The sequence below is a fragment of the Mycotypha africana genome (assembly GCF_025528875.1).
Source record: "Mycotypha africana strain NRRL 2978 chromosome Unknown BDF20scaffold_7, whole genome shotgun sequence".
Taxonomy (NCBI): domain Eukaryota; kingdom Fungi; phylum Mucoromycota; class Mucoromycetes; order Mucorales; family Mycotyphaceae; genus Mycotypha; species Mycotypha africana.
Genome location: NW_026515731.1, coordinates 1,146,382 through 1,168,786, shown reverse-complemented (window position 1 = coordinate 1,168,786; position 22,405 = coordinate 1,146,382). Strand labels below are relative to the sequence as shown.

General features: G+C 37.0%; 9 protein-coding genes across 9 annotated transcripts; 3 read left to right on the top strand and 6 right to left on the bottom strand.

Annotated features, from left to right (window-relative positions):
- Positions 1–29: 29 nt before the first annotated feature.
- On the top strand, positions 30–679 carry BDF20DRAFT_906765 (uncharacterized protein; the record flags this gene model as incomplete). The annotated part of the gene is made up of 4 exons (XM_053083305.1): positions 30–143; positions 234–310; positions 376–471; positions 532–679. The coding sequence occupies 4 exons, from the start codon at positions 30–32 to the stop codon at positions 677–679; spliced, it is 435 nt and encodes a 144-aa protein (XP_052934943.1).
- A 152-nt stretch (positions 680–831) lies between these two features.
- Positions 832–2,272, bottom strand: BDF20DRAFT_836861 (uncharacterized protein; the record flags this gene model as incomplete). The annotated part of the gene is given in 7 exon segments (XM_053078992.1): positions 832–897; positions 987–1,164; positions 1,236–1,321; positions 1,346–1,631; positions 1,651–1,781; positions 1,931–2,041; positions 2,078–2,272. The coding sequence occupies 7 exon segments, from the start codon at positions 2,270–2,272 to the stop codon at positions 832–834; spliced, it is 1,053 nt and encodes a 350-aa protein (XP_052934942.1).
- Positions 2,273–3,365: 1,093 nt separating this feature from the next.
- Positions 3,366–5,589, top strand: BDF20DRAFT_608585 (uncharacterized protein). Its single transcript, XM_053075867.1, has 4 exons — positions 3,366–3,838; positions 3,913–3,945; positions 4,022–4,189; positions 4,293–5,589. Exons 1-4 carry the CDS (start codon positions 3,772–3,774, stop codon positions 5,492–5,494), a joined length of 1,470 nt encoding a protein of 489 aa, XP_052934941.1. The 5' UTR covers positions 3,366–3,771; the 3' UTR covers positions 5,495–5,589.
- A 1,466-nt stretch (positions 5,590–7,055) lies between these two features.
- Positions 7,056–7,262, bottom strand: BDF20DRAFT_803701 (homeobox KN domain-containing protein; the record flags this gene model as incomplete). Its single annotated transcript, XM_053076448.1, has 1 exon — positions 7,056–7,262. A coding segment is annotated over one exon (207 nt), but the record flags the coding sequence as incomplete, so codon positions are not given.
- A 1,490-nt stretch (positions 7,263–8,752) lies between these two features.
- On the bottom strand, positions 8,753–9,584 carry BDF20DRAFT_878824 (uncharacterized protein). Its single transcript, XM_053081521.1, has one exon. It carries the CDS (start codon positions 9,193–9,195, stop codon positions 8,986–8,988), a length of 210 nt encoding a protein of 69 aa, XP_052934939.1. The 5' UTR covers positions 9,196–9,584; the 3' UTR covers positions 8,753–8,985.
- A 2,373-nt stretch (positions 9,585–11,957) lies between these two features.
- Positions 11,958–15,120, bottom strand: BDF20DRAFT_608076 (P-loop containing nucleoside triphosphate hydrolase protein). Its single transcript, XM_053075866.1, has 8 exons — positions 15,023–15,120; positions 14,722–14,934; positions 14,620–14,645; positions 14,114–14,538; positions 13,724–14,030; positions 12,372–13,641; positions 12,072–12,258; positions 11,958–11,965 (listed from the first exon to the last, which is right to left on the bottom strand). Exons 1-7 carry the CDS (start codon positions 15,060–15,062, stop codon positions 12,239–12,241), a joined length of 2,301 nt encoding a protein of 766 aa, XP_052934938.1. The 5' UTR covers positions 15,063–15,120; the 3' UTR covers positions 11,958–11,965; positions 12,072–12,238.
- A 219-nt stretch (positions 15,121–15,339) lies between these two features.
- Positions 15,340–16,665, bottom strand: BDF20DRAFT_878818 (ribosomal protein L4 domain-containing protein; the record flags this gene model as incomplete). The annotated part of the gene is made up of 2 exons (XM_053081520.1): positions 15,340–16,470; positions 16,663–16,665. The coding sequence occupies 2 exons, from the start codon at positions 16,663–16,665 to the stop codon at positions 15,340–15,342; spliced, it is 1,134 nt and encodes a 377-aa protein (XP_052934937.1).
- Positions 16,666–16,937: 272 nt separating this feature from the next.
- BDF20DRAFT_914385 (uncharacterized protein) lies at positions 16,938–18,879 on the top strand (the record flags this gene model as incomplete). The annotated part of the gene is made up of 10 exons (XM_053084179.1): positions 16,938–17,116; positions 17,184–17,262; positions 17,334–17,587; positions 17,657–17,722; positions 17,795–17,985; positions 18,053–18,183; positions 18,250–18,387; positions 18,457–18,572; positions 18,641–18,743; positions 18,808–18,879. The coding sequence occupies 10 exons, from the start codon at positions 16,938–16,940 to the stop codon at positions 18,877–18,879; spliced, it is 1,329 nt and encodes a 442-aa protein (XP_052934936.1).
- Positions 18,880–18,978: 99 nt separating this feature from the next.
- On the bottom strand, positions 18,979–22,225 carry BDF20DRAFT_836854 (kinase-like domain-containing protein; the record flags this gene model as incomplete). The annotated part of the gene is made up of 7 exons (XM_053078991.1): positions 18,979–19,063; positions 19,129–19,208; positions 19,267–20,054; positions 20,122–21,334; positions 21,421–21,747; positions 21,827–21,993; positions 22,063–22,225. 7 exons carry the CDS (start codon positions 22,223–22,225, stop codon positions 18,979–18,981), a joined length of 2,823 nt encoding a protein of 940 aa, XP_052934935.1.
- Positions 22,226–22,405: the final 180 nt, after the last annotated feature.

Below are 22,405 nucleotides of genomic sequence, written 5' to 3'. Positions count from 1 at the left end.
TGCGTCTCTTTGATTCTGTTTGGTATAAAATGGAGCAACGAATTCAACAATTTCACGATGACACAAAGTCCATTCCTAATCCACCTACTGCCAAAACTTTAAAACAAATGAACACTCTGAAAAAGTTCATTTACAAAAATCAGGTATTGGCAACATAAAAGATTGGCGTTAAAGTTTTGTAACTTAGTAAGAACGTAAAGCTCAACATTCAAGACTTTGCTTTTATTGCAAAGGATTATAGATTTTCAGATAAAGAGAAAAATAAGCTTTTTGCATGCATAGAAACTTATTTTACAGTGTTTGACAGAAGGTTAGCATCTACTGATAGAATTTATACTTGATAAACAGTGTGCTCATTTTTCCAACTCCTCAAAGTGGTTTGGCAAATAATGTATCTGCTTTTCCTCTAATTGAAGATGCTTTGAAGGTTCCTTGTTTCACCACAAAGCAAAAAAATCAGTTATTGAAATGGTAGTAGTTGCCTCTTTGCATTATATATCAGAATGAAACTGACGGTTTGCAAAACTGTAGGTATGATGAAATTCTTGCTAAAGAAGAAGGCAGAGATCAGCCAGCAAAAGGAAAAAACGTCAGCCGCGACTTTGAGGATGAGGAGAATTATGACGATTTTGATTGGGATGCCTTTGAACGAGGAGGACTAGAGGAAGAGGTTGCATGAAGCAATGATGCATAATTATACAGACAAATTAGAATAATATTTATTTTCCAAATTTAAGCATTAATACATATAAAAATTAGAGCAATAATGGGCAGTGCGCATGATATTGTAATACAGTCTTAGTTATGGTAATAGTGGTAATGGTGCAATTTTTACAACTCTGCATCTATGACAACCTGTTTCAATTCTATTTCTGCATTCTGTTCCTCACACGAGTTCTTTTCATATTTACCAACTACTTTCATTGTTTTCAACCTAATGTCTACACCATTATGAATGCAACTATATTCAAGATCTATTTGGTTACCAAGTTTCCAGACTGGTAAGTGAGGTAATTGTAAACTTTGGCACCATCATTGTTTTTATAAAGTCTGCGATGGTAGTCAGCAAATAAATCACAAACCGAGTGTTCAGTCTCGAGTGCTTGAGCTATGGTTGCTTTTGCACGTAATCGAGATATACGATCCAAATAGTGTAAGTTACGTCTGATAATAATGACAATTGATTAACATAAACCTTATAACAAAAATATGCAATAAATGAAACAAAAACTTACATATAGCGAGTAGTACGTCTATAGTGTAATGAAAACGAGTGAACAAAATCGTAAGCATACCTGCCGTTGCAACGAGGTAAAGTATACTACAAACAGCTGTAGTTATCCACCTTTTCAAAGGCTTGAATTTTTTTTGCTGCTGCTGATGCGGCAAAGTGAACATGCCAAACCATTACGCAAGACATCATGACACAGGTGTGTCCGGAGAATATATTATCAGTACATGTTAATGCTGTACCACCCATCACAGTGAAAATGTACCCAAAACGCTCCACAACTGTTCCTGACCGCACTGTTTCTGGAGGTCGACACTGATCTATCATAGATGAAGGCAGCGTAGTAACCAGTAAAGTGATTCCTCGGAAAATATAAAGACATCCCATGATAAACATCCATCTTCATAAAATAGTATAACGCATAGTCCAAGAATCTGCGTAAAATCCAATGCCCGACTGTGTATAATACGGTGGTTGTCAATAAGTAGTTTACAATTTGCATATTGTTAATTTTAGGAAATGCATCGTATAATAAATCAGGTAGTGGGTGCTAATATAGATCAAAGATTGAAAATGCATATGTCAGTAGTCAATGATCGACACATCATGAAACGTACTGTAATACCTTCTTGATGGCATATCCTTTTTTAGCACCTCTCCTGCCCCCTTCAATTTCTAAAAACGGTTTCATCTACTTACCTTATTCATGACAGAAGCATTTTCATAGCGTATTTCACTCAACTGAGCCAAAAAAGTCTCGACGAACCCACAGAAGACCAACCAGCCTACAAGCATGACAACGCGAACGAGCTCACAACTGTAAAATAAGTGTCAACTATCTCTTACATTACAAACATTTATAGGCAGTGAAAGAGGTATTGCAGGCAGATGACAGCGGTATATCCTTTTCCGTTTGTAGTGCGAATTGCGTTGTTGCGTCTTCAAAGAATTGCTATACTGCGCTGTCAGATGGTTTTCATTTTCCTCGTTATTCTGGTCCATTTTTCTTGTCAATGAGTTTGCTGGCAACTGTAAAGACATGCTAATATCCAAAAAGAAACAGCGATACAAAAGAGAAGCGAAGGAAAGACGTAATACATAAAGAAAAAGAGAGCTGACAAAGATCAGTTCTTAACTGCCGTGCAAATAATGTTCTTTTCTCTTCCCTTCTCTTCTTCTCTTTATTTATTCATTTATACGCTTCAGCGGCTCTTTCTGTAGTGTGAAGGATGTGAGGTTCTTTCAAAGGGGTTCTAAAAGTGAAGGGGTCAATTTTGCAAAAAACCCAGAGGCAAATTTAGCTTCCTTGAATGCCATTATTGAATTGAAGGTTGAATATGTCAAGCCTTTCGCGACACTTTCCTCAGTTGTGTTAAAACGTGGGTAGGTTATCACCAATGGTATGGACCAAGCGTGCAGTGAACGGAAATTTGGGATGGTGTGTCTGCAAACTGGAAAAAAAGCGATGAAGTTTGGGTACTTGCGAGCCATAAACTTTGGCTTCTTCGAAATGGACGTTTCGAACAAATGGCGGAGAAGTTACTGAAAGAACTGCAAATTGTTAAGTATATCAAGTTATAGTTCAAACAATATGCACAGACTGTTGCAGATTAACAGAAAGTTTACTTTTATTTGTGGAATGGAGTTAATCTTTGGGTCTGTTTTGAAAAAATGAATCGTTTGTTGAGCACATTGAAATTAATTCTTAGGCGTTGTTTGCCACAAAAATTACGCCTGGTAAAGAACACAGGCATTTGACCTCTCAAGACTTTAAGGAAAATTGTTCTCTTGCATAATAAGAGCAACAACAGCTTTTCCGCTGTTGAATAATAGAAAAATTGTAAAGCCAGACAGGCATTAACGGTTCTATTTAAAGCGGCATTATTGTACATAAGTTAAAGGTATGCTCACATCGATTGTTTCTTGCTTTCACATCTAAGATAAATTGATCATTACGATAGCTGCTTTGTAATTCAATTATAACTCCTGTAAAACCGCCTGTAAGGATTTTATACATGCAGGAACATGCATACATATTACCATTATCGACATTTAATCACTTGTTTGTGGGCACATTAGCTAATCAAAGTCTCTGATCGAATGTATATAGTCAATTTATCTTACTTGTATAGCTTGTTGTAAATATAGTGGGGGGGGGGTTTTTTCTCATTATATCATTGGTTAAGCAAATAAACGGATGTTTTAAAAGTGTAAAAAATAATGTAAAGGTTTGTGCAAATATTTCAAGTAAAGAAGGATCAGGGGAAGGAATTTGCCTATAGCATTATCAATAAGGTAAAATATGAAAATTCTGTTGCATCTATTACAGGTACAGCACAGTAACTGACATTCCGTCTGTTGTAACTGTTACATTCAGGTTCCTTTCTTGTAAAATGTTCGACTCCTTCTTTTGGAGAAGCAAGAAAAAATAGATAAAAGATACCTACAGGCATTTATAAAATGTAGATAGGGCATAGCTTGCTTCTTTTTCTTCTACCTTTTCTCTACTGCTGGCTGTTTAACAATAACCACTTTAAAAAATGTATTACTCATTTGATTTTGCAGCCAATGTAACACGGCTTTGTATGAAGGAAATAAGAAGAAGAGGTAAAGATGCAATTCCCGAATACAATTTCAACGCCTTCATCTCAACTTTTCAAATTCTGTTGTCTAATTATCAGGACTACGTGAACGTAAAATATTCCGCAAATCAAGTATGGAGCATAATCGATAGACCGAGGCCACTAGTGCTAGCTATGAAAATTGACTGCTGTTGTCATAATAAATTAGGGCCCATTAATGACTTGTTCGCAAAAGTCTTCACAAAACAGAATTGTACGCAGGAAGATTTATCGTACGTAGACATTCACTCAGTCGCCACATTAATGCAGGATGCTCTTTGGAGTAGCCAAGAAAGGTTAATACCCAAGAGAGCCTGGAGAACTATAAATTATGAAAGTGAGTGGGAATATCTCAAATAAAAAAAAAAAAAAGAAGCTTAATGTTCAAAGCCATTAAAACTTTTTTGTTTGCTCCCCTTCCGCAACAAATTGGCCTTTAGCTTGCACCTTGTCCAATCTTTCCTCTGTGATCACTAAAAAAAGTGAACAATTGCTTATTGACATTCTAAGCTTTTTAGTAGAGTTAATGCAACACAAAAAATATAACCAAATGGACGCTTACAAATTGGGCGACGCCTTGGGAAAGGTTGTCTTGGGTCCAGCGGACTGCAGTACCATTATTGCAGAGAAAGCAGGCCATTTTCTGACACGTTTGATTATAGAGTATACAAGGATTCAAAGAACTCAACAACAAAAACTGAACAAATTAGCGATCGATAAAGAAGTGGTTGCAGTCTCTACCCCAAACAACAGCCGAAGTAGTATCGATTCCGCAATCAGCCTTACTTTATCACCTATTGATAATGCCTTTGTCGCCGAACGAACCGGTTACGGGTTCATCTGTAAACTGCAAGGAACCAAAGCAAGAGCGAAATATTATGACCGCATTATTGAGAAAATCAAGCGCTCCAGCTCAGACTGGTTTGACAATGCAGTTGGGATCCAAGCAATGTTGGAGAGCGAATACGAAAGTGCCCCTGAAATGCCTGGTACTCCATACATTTCAATCTTCACATCTGCTGAAGAACTTATTTTGCAGCAGCAGAAAAAGTTCAATACAGATAAAGAGGAGCCATCACCCATTATTTACCGTATTCTAATGAATGCTTGCCAACCAAATATCGAAACGATAGCCATATCAGATTCTGCTAATTCCTATTTTTTCGACAATTCTTCCTCTTCAGCAACAACAATGTCAACCGAAAAACAATTAAAAGAAGCATTCAATGACTTTCATACCCATAGTATTCAAACTAATTCCATTTTGGCCTTGCAAGAACCTGGAGAGAAAGAGAATCCTCTCAAGAAATTGAACCATTCGCTTTCAAACTTGAAGTTGCAGTACCGTAAATATCGCTCTAGTCAGAATTTGAATCATCTTTTTGAAGAAAACACAATTAATGACGACTCGGAAACCTTGACTGTATCAGTACAGGATAGTCAACGACATGTATCTAATAAAAAAGTAACAGAGGAGTCTGAGAAGCCTTTATTATACTTCGCGGATAGTCGTGTACATCAACAGCAACAGCGTCTAAATGAAAACACTCATAATGTGCGAAAACTGATGAGAAAAATGATTAAAATGGCAAGCGTTGGCCAACAAGGAAGAGATAAAAGAAGTAGCAAGATTGTTCCTTGAGCGTTCTTTCGCTCAGAAGTGTCGCAAAAACGGTGTTTACTTCATTAAAATCGTATCATTTATCTCATTTATTACCATAATATAATAAGCTCTCATACCTTTAACGTATGGGCTTACCATATTTTAAAAATAAATCATAGTTCTGCATATTTACAATCAAATGAAAAAGCAGTTCTGTAGATATAGGTTCTAGATTTGGTGACAGTTTCAAGTTTGTTCTCAGTAGAAATGCAGGCCCATTCGTTGAGTATACAATTTAACCTCATGCGTTAGTAAGGACTACATAATGGTTTCAGATACTTGATCTTATTTGCCTAACCATCTCATTGGTCACGAACGAGAAAGGCGTGAACTGAATGGAGTTCTATATTACATGGCAGGTTCGAAGTTGACTGATACTATGTGTTAAAAACTTTTATGAAGACATGCATGATATCAATTTGCTTGTACCATAGAACAGTGTATACAGTATACCTCAGAATATCCGCTACAGTTTCCTATTGTTTGCTCATTTGGGATACCCATGTATATATGGTCTTAAGAATTCCTATCGCGAAACAAGATATGTCAATAGATGACTCAAGTATGTATATACCCTAAGAACACAGAACAACAATGTTCTTAGCCTTTAATACATTTACTTTGCTACCGTTCAACATTAAAGTGACCCCTTGAAACGGTTTAGAAAAGTAACATTTTACAGATTCGATATCTATTGGATTTCAGTATTAGTCAGTAGCCATAATATAAGGCTGTGAATAGTAACAACCAACTACAGTCTGGTAGGAATAACTTGTGTTCAGCTCTAACGACAATGGATGCAGAAGGTAATATATATACAAGCAAGTATTCAATGATAATGATTTGCCAAAATACGGTATTAAAAAAGTTATCCATAAATAGATTTTGTAACAGTATGTATATATGCATATCACTAATTACGGTAATATTAATAGTAAAAAAGTTATAGTAGGTATACTTAGTAGCTTAGTAAGCAGTGTATAGATTGAATAAAATAGTCTTTGAATAATAATGTATACAAGGGAGAACAATAAACAATTACTGCATTTCAGTTCAATGTAAGACGAAATAGGTCTTGGTCTTTTTCAAGTATTTTGATAGGTGGTAACCTAAGCGAAGAAGAAGAGGATTGTGGCGGCGGCAATAAAGTGGTTTCATCTGAATTTGAGAATTGGTCAATACGATCTCGTCCCTCAATTTCATCAAAGGCTATGGAGCACGGAATTACTGTATTGCTGTTTTCTGCAGGCTGCGTAAGACACTTGTGGATGGTATGTGGTTCATGTGTGAGGCTCTTTCTTTCGTTTATTTGATGTGGCATTGAGAGACATACCGTTGCTGGAGGATGTAGTGGAAGATAATCGGTTCTATCAGTTGATGGATGTCTATTGGTTGTATTGCGAGCCAGGTTGCTGACAATACACCTGGATGTTTCAGCAGTGTTGATCCTACCCCCGAGATTATGACTATTGTTTAAGTTCATTACTTTTGATGGAGAGGCTTGAGCTGAGGAAGCATTATGCATACTTTTTTCTGATTCAAGTAAAGGCTGCAAAATGCGTCGACGAGCATTAATAAACCAGTTACTAATTTGACTCACCATTAATCCTGTCTGGTCCGCAAGCTGTTGCTTTTCTCTTTCTGTAGGATATGGATAACTTTTATGCAAAATTAACCAACGTTTAAGCAGCTCTGTTACTTCCTTTGGAAGATTTCCACGTCGCCTCTTCTTGTTAAGAATCGGCCGATCATAAGTGTAGTAATGTTGAGGCTCTGTGATAAAAGTTGTGCATATTTTCGGTGTTTCGGCAGGTGGTTCAACAAGAACTGAATCTGTATTAGTCCTTGAAGAAATATTTCCCTCAAGATATGTATAAGAATGCAGGGAATCTAAAGGGTTTACCGTTTGATTGATTGTTTGCTGACGACCATATATAATATTGCTGTCTAATGCTAATTGCTCTGCTGACCGTTGCCTTCGAGGGTCGAAAGTTGAAATTTCTGTTTCTGGCCGAGGAAGTGGTGTAGGTAATTGTGGGCTTTTGACAATGGTGCCTACCCCCGCATCATCAGTTGATATCAGACTGGCTATAGAAATTGAACTTCTCTTTGAATTCTTTTGCTGTATTAGAGCACTATTAATGTAACCTGTTGCTTTCGAAGAAGTCTGATTCAAATCTAGTGGCAAGTATGGTTTTACTAGGCACGAGCCCGGATTGGTGTGAATGGAATTGTATTTAGTTCTTCTTTGAAACTTTTACTATTTGATGTTTATACCTGGTGAATGCATAATATTTGGTCTGTTTGAACTGACAGAAGGGTTTTCTTGTTCGAATAAACCTGCATTATGGTTAAGCAGCCTGTCAATCTGTATTCTGTGTTTTTCATTTGAATCTAAACGATATTGTTTATAAGATGAAGTGTCGACAATTTTTGAAGGATACTTGCGATTCATAAATGTTACTAACGGTTCAAATACATTGTTCTGAGTGACGGAAGACATAAAATGGGAACGAATAGCACTTAACATCTATGAGTTTCTTCGTAGTCCATCTATGTGTTAAAATATTAAAATTGTTTCTTACATTGTAAAAATAGTGTATATGCATTCTCTACCGATACTGTTGCGGAATGGCAGTATATAAAGAATACCTATACTTCCCCTGTGTTTTTGAATCGAATCTTTTTACGATCTGTTACGTATAATTGCAGGAGCGGTTTTGTAGATCAAAATTAGGCAAACAACAAAAAGTAAAAGAAAAGAAAAGGAATTCTAAAGTAACTTTTCTCGCGATTGCTACTTATAAAGAAGTTGAGAAGGAAAAACCAGTCGGGGCTCATGTTTGATCGTATTGAACCCATTCAGAATCGAGCACTAAAAAACGTACGCAACCTTCCCGCTCTGTTGTATGATCTAGATTTGACACGGTAAGAAAATATATGCTTATTCTTTTTATTGACGATCTTATTTTCCTTAGCCGCTTATTAATGTTTGGGCAAATATAATTTGAAAGTGAAAATTTATAGCATCATCGTAAAGCAAAAGGCTGTAGAGCGTAACACATGGAAAAATTGCGGGTCCACTGGTCAGTTCATGAGACGTCGTTTCAGCTTTCTACTTGTGATTTACTATCGGTTATATGTGTTTGTCAATTAGTGGTTGTTGAACGACGGATAATAACCCAGTGCTTGGCTGATTGACACAGTTTATTATTCTTCAATTTGAAAAGTATGTGCACGATGAAGATATTTGTATAGTCTTTATTACAGTGAAGGATATAAATGAATATGTATAATTGGCAGTCATTGTAATTTTTGTTACCCTATTTAAACGGAGGAGTTTGCGAATTGCATGCAGTTTGATAAACATTGTAAGGTAGTTTTGGGCTTGAATTAATCCTTGCTTATATCTGCATTTCCTCTAACATTGTTGTTGTTTAGGCCTAAACAATACCATATGAAAATACTGACTAAATTATTGTCTTAAGCACTAATGATGTTCGAAAAAATATAATTAACCTAAACAATTCCATATGAAAATAAATTATTGTCGTAAGCACTAATGAAGTTCGAGAAAATATAACTAAGTGAGTGCAGGGTATTCTAATAGATTCTGTGAAAAAGATTTGAGGAAAAAAGTAAAAATCCTTTATCGTGCCATAAACAGAAGAAACCGTCATTCACTTCTCTTAGTTAAGCACATAGAACAGAAACAACCATATTGTACACTTAGAAAACGAAAAAGGTTGTTCTTGAATAAAGCTACTATTCTTGACTGATAGCTTGTATTAGTGCACGCTTGATCATTAGTGCTGTCTCATACCCTACAGTTACCGGAACCCCCCAAAAAAAGGCTCGAAAAACTTAAAATTAGCAATCAGATAAGCATCTTACTTCACTGTGTGCTCCCAAACTTTGGGTTTCAATTTTATTGACCTCATGGACTGACGAGTAAAACATCACTATGAGAACGGGAATCAGTTCGGTACTTGGTTCATTTTGATGGATGAAGAACCCGGTAAATGGAGGCTATGATTTTTTCGTCACTGTCCGTAAGCTAGCAGTCATAGAACATTGAAAGTTTTTGAATAAACCAAACAACGACAGATAAGCTAAACTACATGGAGACGGAACTGCTAATTATAGTGTCCTATACCCCGGTCCATGCTCAAGTGGGCTTTCATAGTGCACCAGATCTTTACGTAGTTCTGTTTGCATAAATATAGTGGAAGGGTCTATGTATGGTATTACTATTTGCGATATTATTCTAGATGTTCCTGATTCACCTTTCAAAAGGTACAGATTCTATATAGCAGAAAAAAGCTCGCATACATTGCCATGAAATGTTAAGAACTTTACAGCCCCAAATTATAATTTTTGTTATTTGATCGTTCCAAGGATACGAAATTCAGAAAACTCAGTTGCATTGTGCCTGCGCGTCAAAGCAAATTGATTCTTACTTGATTCTACTACTAATTAGGCCTTATCATAGCTATTTGACAGTCGTGCTAATAGGTTTTGACATGAAATATACTTACTATATTTGAAACATATGGAATCCAAAACCCTTCGGAGTTAGTTCTGACATTTCGGATCTGCAAGATTTACCACAACCCATCTCTTGCCAATAGCAGCTTTTAATGTCCATACGGGTAGATACTTGCTTAAGTTTTCTATTACAACTTTTACCACAAACCAAAAATGAATGAAGATAATATCAACAAAAGAATTGCTTTCAGCTCACATATTTTGAAATATAATCAGTCATAATTGATGCAAGTCTCTTCAGAATGGTTGGTCTACTATACGATGTCTGTTATCAATAGACTAACAAAAAAGTGAGGTATAACGTAGATGAAAAATAAAAAAATTTATTGACCTCATCCCTCCTTTAGTTTCATAAATGCGTGTTTAATTGTCGGTTCCTCAAGATTACAGTTACATGTGTAATTCTAGTTGCACCAGAGCTCAATATTACTATTAGTTTCGTTGATCTGTATAACATGTGTACTACAATCACATTGAACAGCAAGGGATCTAATGGAAACTGACGATGCTCTGTAAATCGCAATGCGCGAACTAAGTTATGGATGGATGTAAACTTTTCTAATTAAGCTTGACCCGTCATTTTACGTGCCATTCAATGCATGGACTTTTGCAAGGGGCATCTTTGAATTTGTCGAATGTTAATTTTTTACATGAATAAAACTGACACCCAATGAAACGTTTTCCATAAGAAAGTTTCAAAACACGTTTTTATATAAGCAGAAGGTTTCAATCAATTACAGAAACCTTCAGTGGGTGTAAGAAATTCCTGAATGGAACTAAACGAAAAGCAGGTACTTAAAAAATAGGCCTTGCTTGGTAAGCACGCCCACGTCTTTGATAATCCTTTAATGTTGGAAATAAATAGGATGTAATCGATCTATAAAAAGTTTAGCACGATCTATACTATGCATAGATGTTAATAATCTACGAATGTTCGATAATTTAGCATAAGCGGTATTCTTTTCTAGTATACATTGGTTCAATAATTGCTACATCTAACACACTTTTTTAGATTAACAGAAAAGTATTGCATAATACGGTAAAAATAATCAGTATGGCATTGAACGTTTCAAATACAGAGAAAGGTAATATGTGAAAAGGTTACTGAATTAAAATTTATTGATACTGATAAATGTTTGTTATGCATTCGACATGTTTTGATCGATCCCCATTTGAAGTTTCATAGCATCCATTTTTGTTCTCAGTTCTTCAATATCAGTATCCGTAACTTCACTATCGTCCAGATGTCTTTTTGAAGTGCTGACTGACACCTGTGCTATTCTGAACTTATGTTCTAAACCAGTAATAATAGTTTGATATAAATATAAATCTTGTTCTGCAATTAGAAGTCTGGCACGGATAGCCTGCTGTATGCTGTGTCTCGTTTGAACTACTGCTGTGCTCCGTAAAGGATCTTCAGTAGAATGATTTGACTCTGTTACGTCGGCATTAATACTCTTCCTGTTGCAATCTTCTTGCTGCTGCTCTTGTGCATCTGTACGTAACGATAGAAGCTCTTGCATGTCATTCGAAAAACGTTTGGCGTCAATCTTCAACTTTTCATATTGTTCAGTAAGCTGTTTGTCCACGCTAACTATACTCTTCATCAGTATGACCTGTTCTTGATTCCTAGTTGAACTATTAGACATCAGTTTCGATTCATTTGCTTTAATTCTTTTGATCTCTTTCAAAAGCCGAGTTAGATTTTTCAACGCCTGCTTGAACAATAACAGTTGATTATTGTAGTTACGTTGGACATGCATTTCTAAATCTGTCCCATCCAAAGCATTAAGTTCATGAATCTTTTTTGCTGAGGTTTCCGGTTTGTTGCGAGTGTTCAATTGACTCCTCAAACATTCATAATCTTTCTGTAGACTATCTAGCTTGTCTATGAGGGTATGACTGAACGATCCGTCATCAATGGCATTGATTTCACGTAATTTTCGTTCAATTTCGTCAGGTTCAATGTACTTCTCTGCTAATTCTCTGAACAAACTTTCGCGCTTACTCTTAATGTTCACTTCATGCTTCAAATGTTGAACCAGGTTGCGTAAAGAAATCAGCTCTTCTTCTTTTGCCGCTACGTTCATTTCAGTATTCTCCACATTTCGATGGCTGGCAAGATCAACCTGTTCTAACGCCTCTTCATACCGTGCTAATACTTCATCTAATTCCTTAAGTGTGTCTTGATGGTCCTGTTCCAAGTGCATCAAATTAGATTCCAGCTGTTGTATACGCACATCTTTCTGACACTGCTCCTCTCCAGCTACTGTAGCCTTAGCTTCAATTTGCTGACTTGGTAACGTACTTTTTTCTAACTCGAGTAGCAGTTTATCTACTTCAGCTCTCAATGTCTGGCATTCTTGTTCACTTGCAGCGTTTTTCTGTTGGAGCACATCCATCTCTTTTTTGTAATTACTAACTGTATCATGGTTGGTAATAGGCTTTTTGCATGTATCGGTATCTTTGTCAGTAGCTTTCATTGCTTTTACTTCTTCTCTTAAACTATTGCATTCAGCTTCACTGATATTCAGCCGATTCTCCAGTTCTTGTATGTATTGCTCCGTAGTTTCATCAACCTCTTTGAATTTCAATATCTTCCCTCGTAATTCACTCAGCAGTTCCCGATCATGAATAGTTTCTTCTACCGAAACCATTAATTTTTTTTCTAATTCGGTAATGTAATTTTCGTCTTTCAATCTTCTTTCTAACAGTTTGCCGATTCTTCTTTGCAAATCTTGAATAACATTCTCCAATTTTTCAATCGTATCTTCATAATAAGCGATTTTCGTCATTAATTCCTCATGCACTTGGTCTGAATGGCTCAAAGCAGCTTGCGCTAATGCTAATTTGGATTCCAATGCGGACATACTCTTTTCGTATTCTTCAATCACTGGCTCAACTAAATGTTGAAAGTCATACTTATTTGGTGCGTCACGTTCTTCATGCAGCCTTCGTAGCTCGCTCTCAACAACAATATTTCGCTCCTTTGCAAATTCAGCTTCATTCTGTAATGCTTCCACTTGATGTTGTAAATCTTGTATCAGAATGTGTTGACCATAATATGCATCGTCCGGATCAGGGTTAGCAACAGGGCTGCTACTTGTTAAGGAAAAGTCGTCGCTCGTATCGGAAAGGTGTCTTGTGCAGTTATCCAACTTCAAGTTATTATTATTACTATTAGCATTATTCATGCTTTTAAGTAGTCGCAATTCGTTTTTCAGTTTCGTAATTGTTGTTCGTAGCAAGTCAATATTGTCCGTAACCATCCACTCTTCCATTTCATTCTTCTCTAGCTTATTTTTTATATTTCTCGCTCGATTCGCATATTGTAATGTATTTAACGTTTCGGACAAGTTAGATTCGGCAGGACTGACACAAGCAATCATAAGCGTCATAGCTGAACCACCTAATGAATCCTGTAAAAGCCTTGTCAGCTTCGAGTCTCGATATGGTACATGAGTATTTCTTTTTGATGGATCACCAAGTGCTGATATAACATTGCCTAATGCTAATAAGCCTGCGTTAATATTTATTCCCTCTTTTCTCCTATCTCCTTCCGCTGCTGTCCTTTTCAACTATTTATGACGAAGCAAATTTTGTTGTTTACGTTAATTGTTATCATCCGTAAGTTATTATAAGAAGTGTGTGTCGACTTACTCTTTCACTACCAGCCAGATCGACGAAATGGAACTTTGACGTTGTCACGATCCATTCGCCATCGTCATTATTATTCATGTGGTTAATATTGCTACTACTACTGTAGCGCGCAGCTAAAGATATTCTTTGTGATTTGGACTGTTGGTTTTTTATTGGAGCTGGGCTTTGCGATCGGCTTGATTGCGTTGATGACGGTGCCCGCTTTTCTTGCTTTAAGGTCACTGAGAAAATAGCATGGGAGCGAGACGATTTTTCATTCATATCTGTTGAACCTGTTGCTCGATTGTTGGTACCCTGTTGAAGGAAGCTGAAATGCATATGCAAATATACTGGAATTAGTTCTTGAAGTCAGTGAATTTTACATAAAATACTGCCAAAAATATACTTTACTTTAAGACATCACTTGTATTATGTACTATCATTTCCTTAACCCCCGTCCAATATATATGACCTTTTGTATCTTCTCGGATGGTAATTGGAGGACGTTCAGAAGCTGATGAAGAATTCAATAGATCGACCAACTCCTCGTTGTATATTTCGACAAAAGATACTTTCAATGTATAACGATGATTACTGTTTAATTGCTGTTGCGAATTCCTCCGTTGTGAGACGCTTTGTGATGAGGGTGGTCGTATGCTTTTGACTAATTTTTCAATAGGTTCTGTTTGGCTAACTTGTTGCTGCTGCTGCTTATTTAGCATGTCAAATAATAAAGACATTGCTCGAGGAATGATACCTTCCTCTTCAAAAGTAACTGTTGAATCTGTATGCTGGGCTGTGCCCATGGTATATGTCTTCCCTGAAGATGTTTGGCCCTGAATAAAGATAATTAGGCGTGAGTGTTACAATTTTTCATTCATAATCACTTTTCTATGATAATTTTTTTTTTTCTCTACATAAGCTAGTATCGTGACATTATAACCTAATTGACAGTGATTGATATAATTTAGAAATTTCATTTCCTATTGATGGTATAGGTACTTCGGTAGACTGCTTACCTTCTATAAATCTTTCTACGGGCTTTTCCCCAAGACGAGAAAATATGGTTTGCTGTTCTGTATCGGTTCCAAAAACATAGTCATACGTAAAATACCTGTTTTGAGGTACTATCTGAACGTGGTTCTCATTAGCTCTTAATACATCTTGATTTGTCGAATTGGCAAAACGTGGTAGTGCTCTGTCTCTATCAGTCAATGGTCTGATACGAACCGCTTTTTTTTTTTTCAATGAAGGTTTTATTATTGCAAAAAAGAAATTAACAACCATGTCTTTACAGTCATTCTTCTGAAGTGTCATTACCTACTTGAACAGCGGCCACTTGAGATGGGGTATCTTTCATTGAGAATACTCAATTGCAAATATTGATATTTTTGGAATAAATCAGGACCAGAAGATAAAAAAGGTGGAAATTTTTGATCTCTTTCTCGAAACCAGGATATCAAAATTCGTGCAACAATCAGAAACTTAAACTGCCAATTTCATAATTTTTGGTAGTCTTTCAAGCGGATAATTATAAAACTGCTAAAATACAAAAGTTGATAAAACTTATAAATCCAACCAAATATATGGTGTTATTAGGAATTTATTTGAGCACTAAGCTGTACAAAGTGAAGTACTTAAGCAGAATGAAGGGTTTCCAAGAACTTCTTGGAGGCGGCAGTGGAAGCACCACGCTTCTTTTCGGTCTTGTTGACCTTACCAGCAGCAACCTTTTCGGCTTTAAGGATTTCAGCACGACGAAGAACTTGAGCATAAGGGTTAAGACGGTTCATGACACCTTGGTTCTTAAGAGGGTTCTTCTTTTGAGTAAAAGGACGCTTGTGGACCTTGTTACCGGCAGGACGGACAACAGATTGAATTTCATCAGAGTTGATGAGACGAGCAACATCAGGATTGGTCATGATATTATCAGGTAGCATATAACCCTTCTTCATAGAAGAAGGAGAATCGTATGTACCATAGAGCTCATCAAGAAGAGAGAAAGCGGATTGTGTCCAGATAATGAAACGTCCAAGATGTCCGCCAGGAGCAAGTTGCAAGAGATTTAGACGACGAACGTTAACAAGTTCAAGACCAGGCAAGTTACGGAAAGCTTGCACAAGACCATTGTCTTCATTATATACAACGAGGGGACCACGACGTTGCTTGTGGCGACGGTTACGAAGCTTACCTTGACCAGCACGGAGCTTACGAGAGTTGGCTACTTTGGCAACGTCAGCATAAGCATTAAGGGACTTGAGCAATGCAACAGCTTCCTTTGTCTTGGTCAACTTCTCTACGGAGTCGGAGACAACAAGAGGAATCTCCTCAATCTTTTCAATACGGTGACCACGAGCCATAACCAAAGAAGGAAGAGCAGAGGCAGCTAAGGCAGAAGCAGTAGCGAAACGCTTTTGATTCAAGTTAGTCTTAACATGCCACTTTCTCCAGGTCTTAGTAGGAGCAAACATACGACCACCACGACACATGTTACCAAAGGCAGCTTGACCGGCACGGTGAGTACCAGAACCGTTGACACGAGGAATACGAGCAACGGCACGACCAGTACCCCAAGATTCAGCGGAGGTTTGTTCACCAGCCTTATCAGAAACAGCATAAGGTTGACGCTTGTTCTTGGCCATATTGGTGTGGACAAAGTTGACAATATCAGGACGAATAGGAGCCTTGAAGACAGCGGGGAGAGGAACAGTGGAGATGATCTCCTTACCGGATTCGGCATAAACGTTGATAACAGGTCTGGCAGCGGACTAAGTACAAATGAATTAGATGGTTAATAATGTCACGAACGAATTAAGCCATCTACATCGCATCGATGAATTGCAATTTCGCAATTTTTCCAAGAAAATCACGATTTTGAAATTTGTCGTAACTTCGCCGAAAAATAACTGGCAGACATTGATGGATGTTGAAGATTACGCTGTCTATATATTGATAGTTACCATCGTTATGTTATGGATGAAAATAAATGAAAGAGATTCAAGTGTTAGATGTATTGATTCTGGAAACGAAGTCGTAGAGGGAATTTCCGTATGATCCGAATTCCGGTCCGAAATTTAGCCGGGCAAGCTGGCAGCTTGTAGTTGTGGTTATGTAACTGATTTCAATTTCCGTTGAACGAATTCATGCCACCTCACAACTGTAAAGAGTTTCATTTTGTTTAGAATCTCCACTTTCAATCCATCAACCTGACATAAACAACTTACTTTGCTGTATCATGGCGTCTGAACCGAAGTCAACGGCAGAACTTCAGAGACTAGCTGCAGTATTAGTAGATTCCAATATACCCATTAGACTTTATTTACGATCTGCCGATCTATTATACAAACAAGCTCGAGTTTACGAACGAGAACAGGACTTACAGCATGCCTACGTATTATTCATGAAGCTCACAAAGTAAAGCCACAATTTTTTATTCATTTAGTTTTTTATATCGAGAGCTCCTGTCTGAAATTTTATCAAGTCTAGGTCTAGTTGAGCTGCCGAAACATCCTGCATATGGAGACGCCGAGAACAAAAAGAATTTGAAGCTTTTAAATAAGGTATTAGAGAGAGAGCGAACCATACATTTCAAATATAGAGTAGAGTTATTTAGCATCGTATGCATATATAGAAATGTTCAGAGGCTCTTGAAACGCTTGAAAAGATGAAACCAGCATTAGATAAAGCTTATAGAGTATATATTGACAAATTGGAGCAACAACAATTGCAAAGCAACGCAATACATCGTCAACATATTGCTACCACCGAAAACGATGGAGATAAAAAATCAGATAAGACGCCGATAAACACATTGAATACTTGGAATTTGCAAGATGCTTTGAAAGGCGTTGTGGGTGTAGGCTACAATGGAAGTGAAAGACCGGAGTAAGTGGGATATTATATTTTTTTGAAGATTCTCATTAACCCTAATATTGTTTTATCCAGTTTTACTAGATCTTTTGCTCCCCTTAAATCTACAACCGGTTATCCGAGCATGTTAATGTATAATAAAAGTGATGGGTAAGATAGCCTTGTGCAATGAATTAGATAATCTCTCAAATATCTCTTACAATTTTGTCATTTCTGCTGTAGTTTCTCTTATCAAGCAAACCGTATCAACCGGTCTTCCGTTCCGCCGCTTCAGTATCAGCCGTCTTTACCGCCAAAAATACCTATTGACCAAGCGAACAAAAGCAATGATCAAACAGTGATTGCGCCCATATTGCCACCAAAGATAGCTTTGGATAAAAGTACAACTTCTGGTTCAGGGCCAACAGTAGACGGTAAGGGAAATAACCTACGTATATTAATAATAGCAATGTGACGTTATAACCCATTTTTCCTCTAAAGCATCTTCAGAAAGAGGCGAACCACTGAGAACAATGCTTTTACCAAAAGACCTTCAGGCAAAGTTTCTATCTATCGCTAAAATTAACACGCTAAATAAAATTGAAACCTGCGGAATTCTGGCAGGAACACTGGTATGTAACCTCTGTACAATTAGTATAAGGGACATTTATTGACTATCACTAACACTGTCGAAATAGAAAAACAACATTTTGAAAGTAACCACATTGATCATACCCAAACAAACAGGCACTTCAGATACATGTACAACAGAAAATGAAGAAGAGCTATTTGAAATTCAAGATAGATATGATCTACTCACTTTCGGATGGATACATGTAATGATTTGTAAAATTCACATAAGGTCTCGTAATAAAATCTGACAAACTGTATGTTAATTTCAATAGACACATCCAACACAATCTTGCTTCTTGAGCTCTGTTGACCTACATACACACTGCTCTTATCAATTAATGCTCCCAGAAGCAATTGCTATTGTTTGCGCTCCATTGCACAGACCAAAGTAGGACCACTAGACGTTATTTTAAAGTACTGCAATTGGAACTGACCTTTCTTTTCATAACAAAACAGCTTTGGTATATTCCGATTAACAGATCCTCCTGGCTTGGATATAATTAGTAATTGTAAAAGGCAACCCGCATTTCATCCACATCCTGATTTACCTATTTATACAGTAAGTTTCTGTCGTTAGCAGGGCCATTATGAAGATTGCTAATCTATTTTTGACTATTTGTTAGGGTGCTCTTGATGGAGGACACTGTCACATATTACAATACGATTTTAAAGTCTTAGACTTGCGGAATAGTTGAGTTCTTCAAAAAAGTCAAAGTTATATTTAATGTCAAAAAAGCATACACCAAGATAATTTTTCCAATATTTTATGTTTATGTATTATTACAAAGTATAAATTAATCATCAAATCCATCATTTTCAATTTCGACTATAAATGGATGTTGAAGAAGTTCTTGAGCAGAAGGTCTCTCTTCAAAATTTCTAAGTATAGATTAAATGACGCTTAACGAACTGTTTTGCTGCATGTACTTGAATAATTTACTTACAATTGGAAAGCACACTTCAAGAAATCTTGAGCATCTTCGCTAATATTAGGGGGAATATTGGGTGCGGTATAACAACCAATCTACGGAAAGCAAAGGAAATCAGTACGTCCTATAATAAAATGGTTCAGTCTACCTTACCTGAAATATGGCTTGCATTTGTGAGAACTCAGGAAATGGATGATCTCCAGTAAACATTTCCACAACCATGCAACCAAGAGACCATATATCTGCTTTTTTTGTATAATGGGTCTGCTTTACAACTTCAGGCGCCATCCAATAAATTGAACCCTGTAAACTCGGTCTGTGAGCCGTTGAAGCATTACTTTGCCCTGGTAACATAATTCCTTCCTCTACTTTTTTAGAAATGCCAAAATCCGATATCTTAACACCGCCTTTATCATTTACTAGCACGTTTGCACCTTTTATGTCACGGTGAACAATGTCCTTATTATGCAAATAACTTAAACCCTTCAAAATCTGTCGTACAAAACTCTTGACCAAGGGTTCTTGAAATGCTCCGTAACTTGCCAACAATCCTGCTACTGAACCACCCGGCACGTATTCCAAAAAAATACTGAAGTAAGCCTCATCGGTTTGTGAGCCAAGATATTGCACAATATTCTCATGTTCCAGATCTTTCAAGAGCTCAATTTCATGACGGAGTGCTTCGACCATAGACCGTTTACGTTCTTCACTAGCGGAGTTCTCGACGGGTAGTTCGACTTGCTTCACAGCCATAAACTCCCCACTGATAGGGTTAAGACCTAAGTAGACGTCACCAAAGGTACCTCTGCCGATAAGAGAACCTTTCATCCATGTGTCTGGTAGTTGTCTCGTCTTTGTTGATGTCGCAGATACAGGAGTTGTGACAGGCTCACGAACACTAGGTATGTTATTGTTGTTGGTTTCCTGTGATAGTAATTTCTCTAGAAGAAATAATTGATCAAGATTATGATTTCCTGCTCGTTTCAGTTATGCCTGCACACTACTTACTGTTACTGTCTTCCAATTTCAATGGCTTAGGTTCTTTTCTATATCTTCTACTTGATGTCCTTCTTTGAATTCGAGGGTTTGTTTCTTGTTGTTTGCATTGTTGCTGTGGCTCTTTGTTAGCCTCTTTCTTGATATCATTATTATTGTTATTATTGATATTACTGTTTTTTCTTAAGAGTTGATTATTGTGATCATAATAGTGGCGGGTATCATTAATATTAGACGTTTCAATGGTATTAGTGGTAGTGGTGGTAAATGCAGTAGATGTAGATGCGTTTGTTGCTTCAGTGTCGTTAGTATCATTTAAATGTTGTTGTTGTTGCTGTTGCTGTTGCTGTTGCTGTTGTTCCTCTTCTTCTAGGAATTTATCTAAATCTACACCTAAAACAGACACCAATTCTGGTAATACACTGTTACGGTAGTTTCGTGGTTCCATTCGACCCAAAGCAGAATTACGTCGTGTCATTGACAATCGTTGCGCTTTGATACCAGCTGTTTCTAACACTTCTCGATTGTGATTAGGGAAAAAGGATTGTAAATTAGAGGTGATCATTTCTGATGGAGGTCGTTCACCGAAAAAGCGTCTTCGTCCGTTTTGATTATGTTGTTGCTGTTGTTGTGATTGTAATTGTTGCTGCCCTTGCAAACTGTTACTGTTACTACTGATGCTGTTATTGCTTGTTACAGTATTGGATCTGAAAGGCTTTTTGTAAGTGTTATTACTGCTAATGGCATTTGAGAAAGGAGGTGGAGAAAGGTTGTATGAAGTGCCACTATTGCTGCTACTGCTGTTATTATTCCAGTTGACATAAGCTGCTGGAGAGACCTTATTGTTATCCGGTTCAATATGCCTGCGTGAAGCGGCATTTATTGTTCCTTTCCGTTTGAACTCTTCATGGGTTGGGTACAGATGTCGTTTACGTAAAATTAGGCGCTCTTTTTCGGGTCTATCTGTAGATCGGCAAATCTCAACTAATTCTGCGTCAGATAATGTTCTAGCTTCTCCATTTGTGCTGGAGCCAACAAAAATGCAATAACTGTCTGCACTGCTTTCGTCAATACCAAACTTATGCAAGACTTTTCCCATAATTTGCTTTGCCTCGTTAGCTGTATGAACATTGACAATACGCGTTTGGCCATCTTCGCCAAAAACTTTAACACAGGTTTGCTTGACCTTTTCCATTGACATAATACCACCCTCTAATGAATTCCTCTACAAAACAGCACAAGAGTCAACATGTGTCTTCCTTTTTGTCGCTCCATATATATATATATATATATACACGCTTTCATTTTTACCTTTTGTACTGTTCGCGGGCTTGATGGAGATGAAGAATGGATATCTGAATTGGATAGTTGCTGGCCGCTATTGCTTAAATTGCTACTACTATTATTCTGCTGTTGCACCGCTTGGGATTTCTTTGAATCAGATCGACCGAGGAATCTGGAAAACGAATTTGATCTATTGAGTAAGCTTTTCGCATTTGTAGTTTCTGATGACTTTGTCGATTTAGAGAGAGAGGCTGACACTACTGGTATAATTGGTGTATTCAACATATTCTCCAACAAATCGTTATTACTGGGATGATAGTTTTTGCTCTCGTGATTGGAACTTTCATTATGAACCTAAAGACAAAAAACAATCGAAGAAAGTCAATGATTCCTTGTTCCTTCTCAAAGTTTTGGCACTCAACTGCCACTTTACTTTTGGTTGATTATTTCTTGCCGCTAAAGACGCGGACAAGTAACATTCTTGCCGTAGTGCTTTGATAGCGACTAATAAGCGAACACGTTCGCCTACTGTTTTAATATCCATCGCTTTCAACGATTCATAATCCAAGTCGAGTAAAATTGAGCCCGAGATCTTCTGTTCTAAAAAGTCGAAATTGCACAAATTAATATTATTGATGTTTTGTTTTCCTATAGTTTAAAAACGTGTACCAAGAAATGTCTGACTGAATCGCCCTAAAGACTGATTCGATAACCATTCTGTCACTTTCTGTTCTGACCAATATTTTACTTCATCCAGTAGAGTTTTTTTGAAGGAAGGGAAAGTGGGAGAATGTTGTTTGTATGAGAAAGAAGCTTGTAAAGGCATTGACATACTTTCTTAAACTGATTGAGGAAGCACTCTGCGCATAAATTGTTGAATTGTTCTGTGAACTTATTGTTGTGAAATGTCTGCTGCTTCTTACAACGTAAAGAAATTAAGAAAATAGAAATAATATACCAAAGGAACGAAGATGTGTTATTATCAGTTTTATATGTCTAAACACTTAGAAAC

Bases quoted from the DNA above. Each gene is read 5' to 3' on its own strand.
- BDF20DRAFT_878824 (XM_053081521.1), bottom strand. From the start codon at position 9,195: ATGACGGTTTCTTCTGTTTATGGCACGATAAAGGATTTTTACTTTTTT.
- BDF20DRAFT_608585 (XM_053075867.1), top strand. From the start codon at position 3,772: ATGTATTACTCATTTGATTTTGCAGCCAATGTAACACGGCTTTGTATG. The intron at 3,839-3,912 runs GTAAAGATGCAA...TCTAATTATCAG, and splicing joins GAAGGAAATAAGAAGAAGAG to GACTACGTGAACGTAAAATA. The intron at 3,946-4,021 runs GTATGGAGCATA...ATAATAAATTAG, and splicing joins TAAAATATTCCGCAAATCAA to GGCCCATTAATGACTTGTTC.
- BDF20DRAFT_608076 (XM_053075866.1), bottom strand. From the start codon at position 15,062: ATGAAAGATACCCCATCTCAAGTGGCCGCTGTTCAAGTAG. The intron at 14,539-14,619 runs GTAGAGAAAAAA...ATCTTTATTCAG, and splicing joins ATGTCACGATACTAGCTTAT to GGCCAAACATCTTCAGGGAA. The intron at 14,031-14,113 runs GTAAAGTATATT...TATGCATTTCAG, and splicing joins AATACAAGTGATGTCTTAAA to CTTCCTTCAACAGGGTACCA.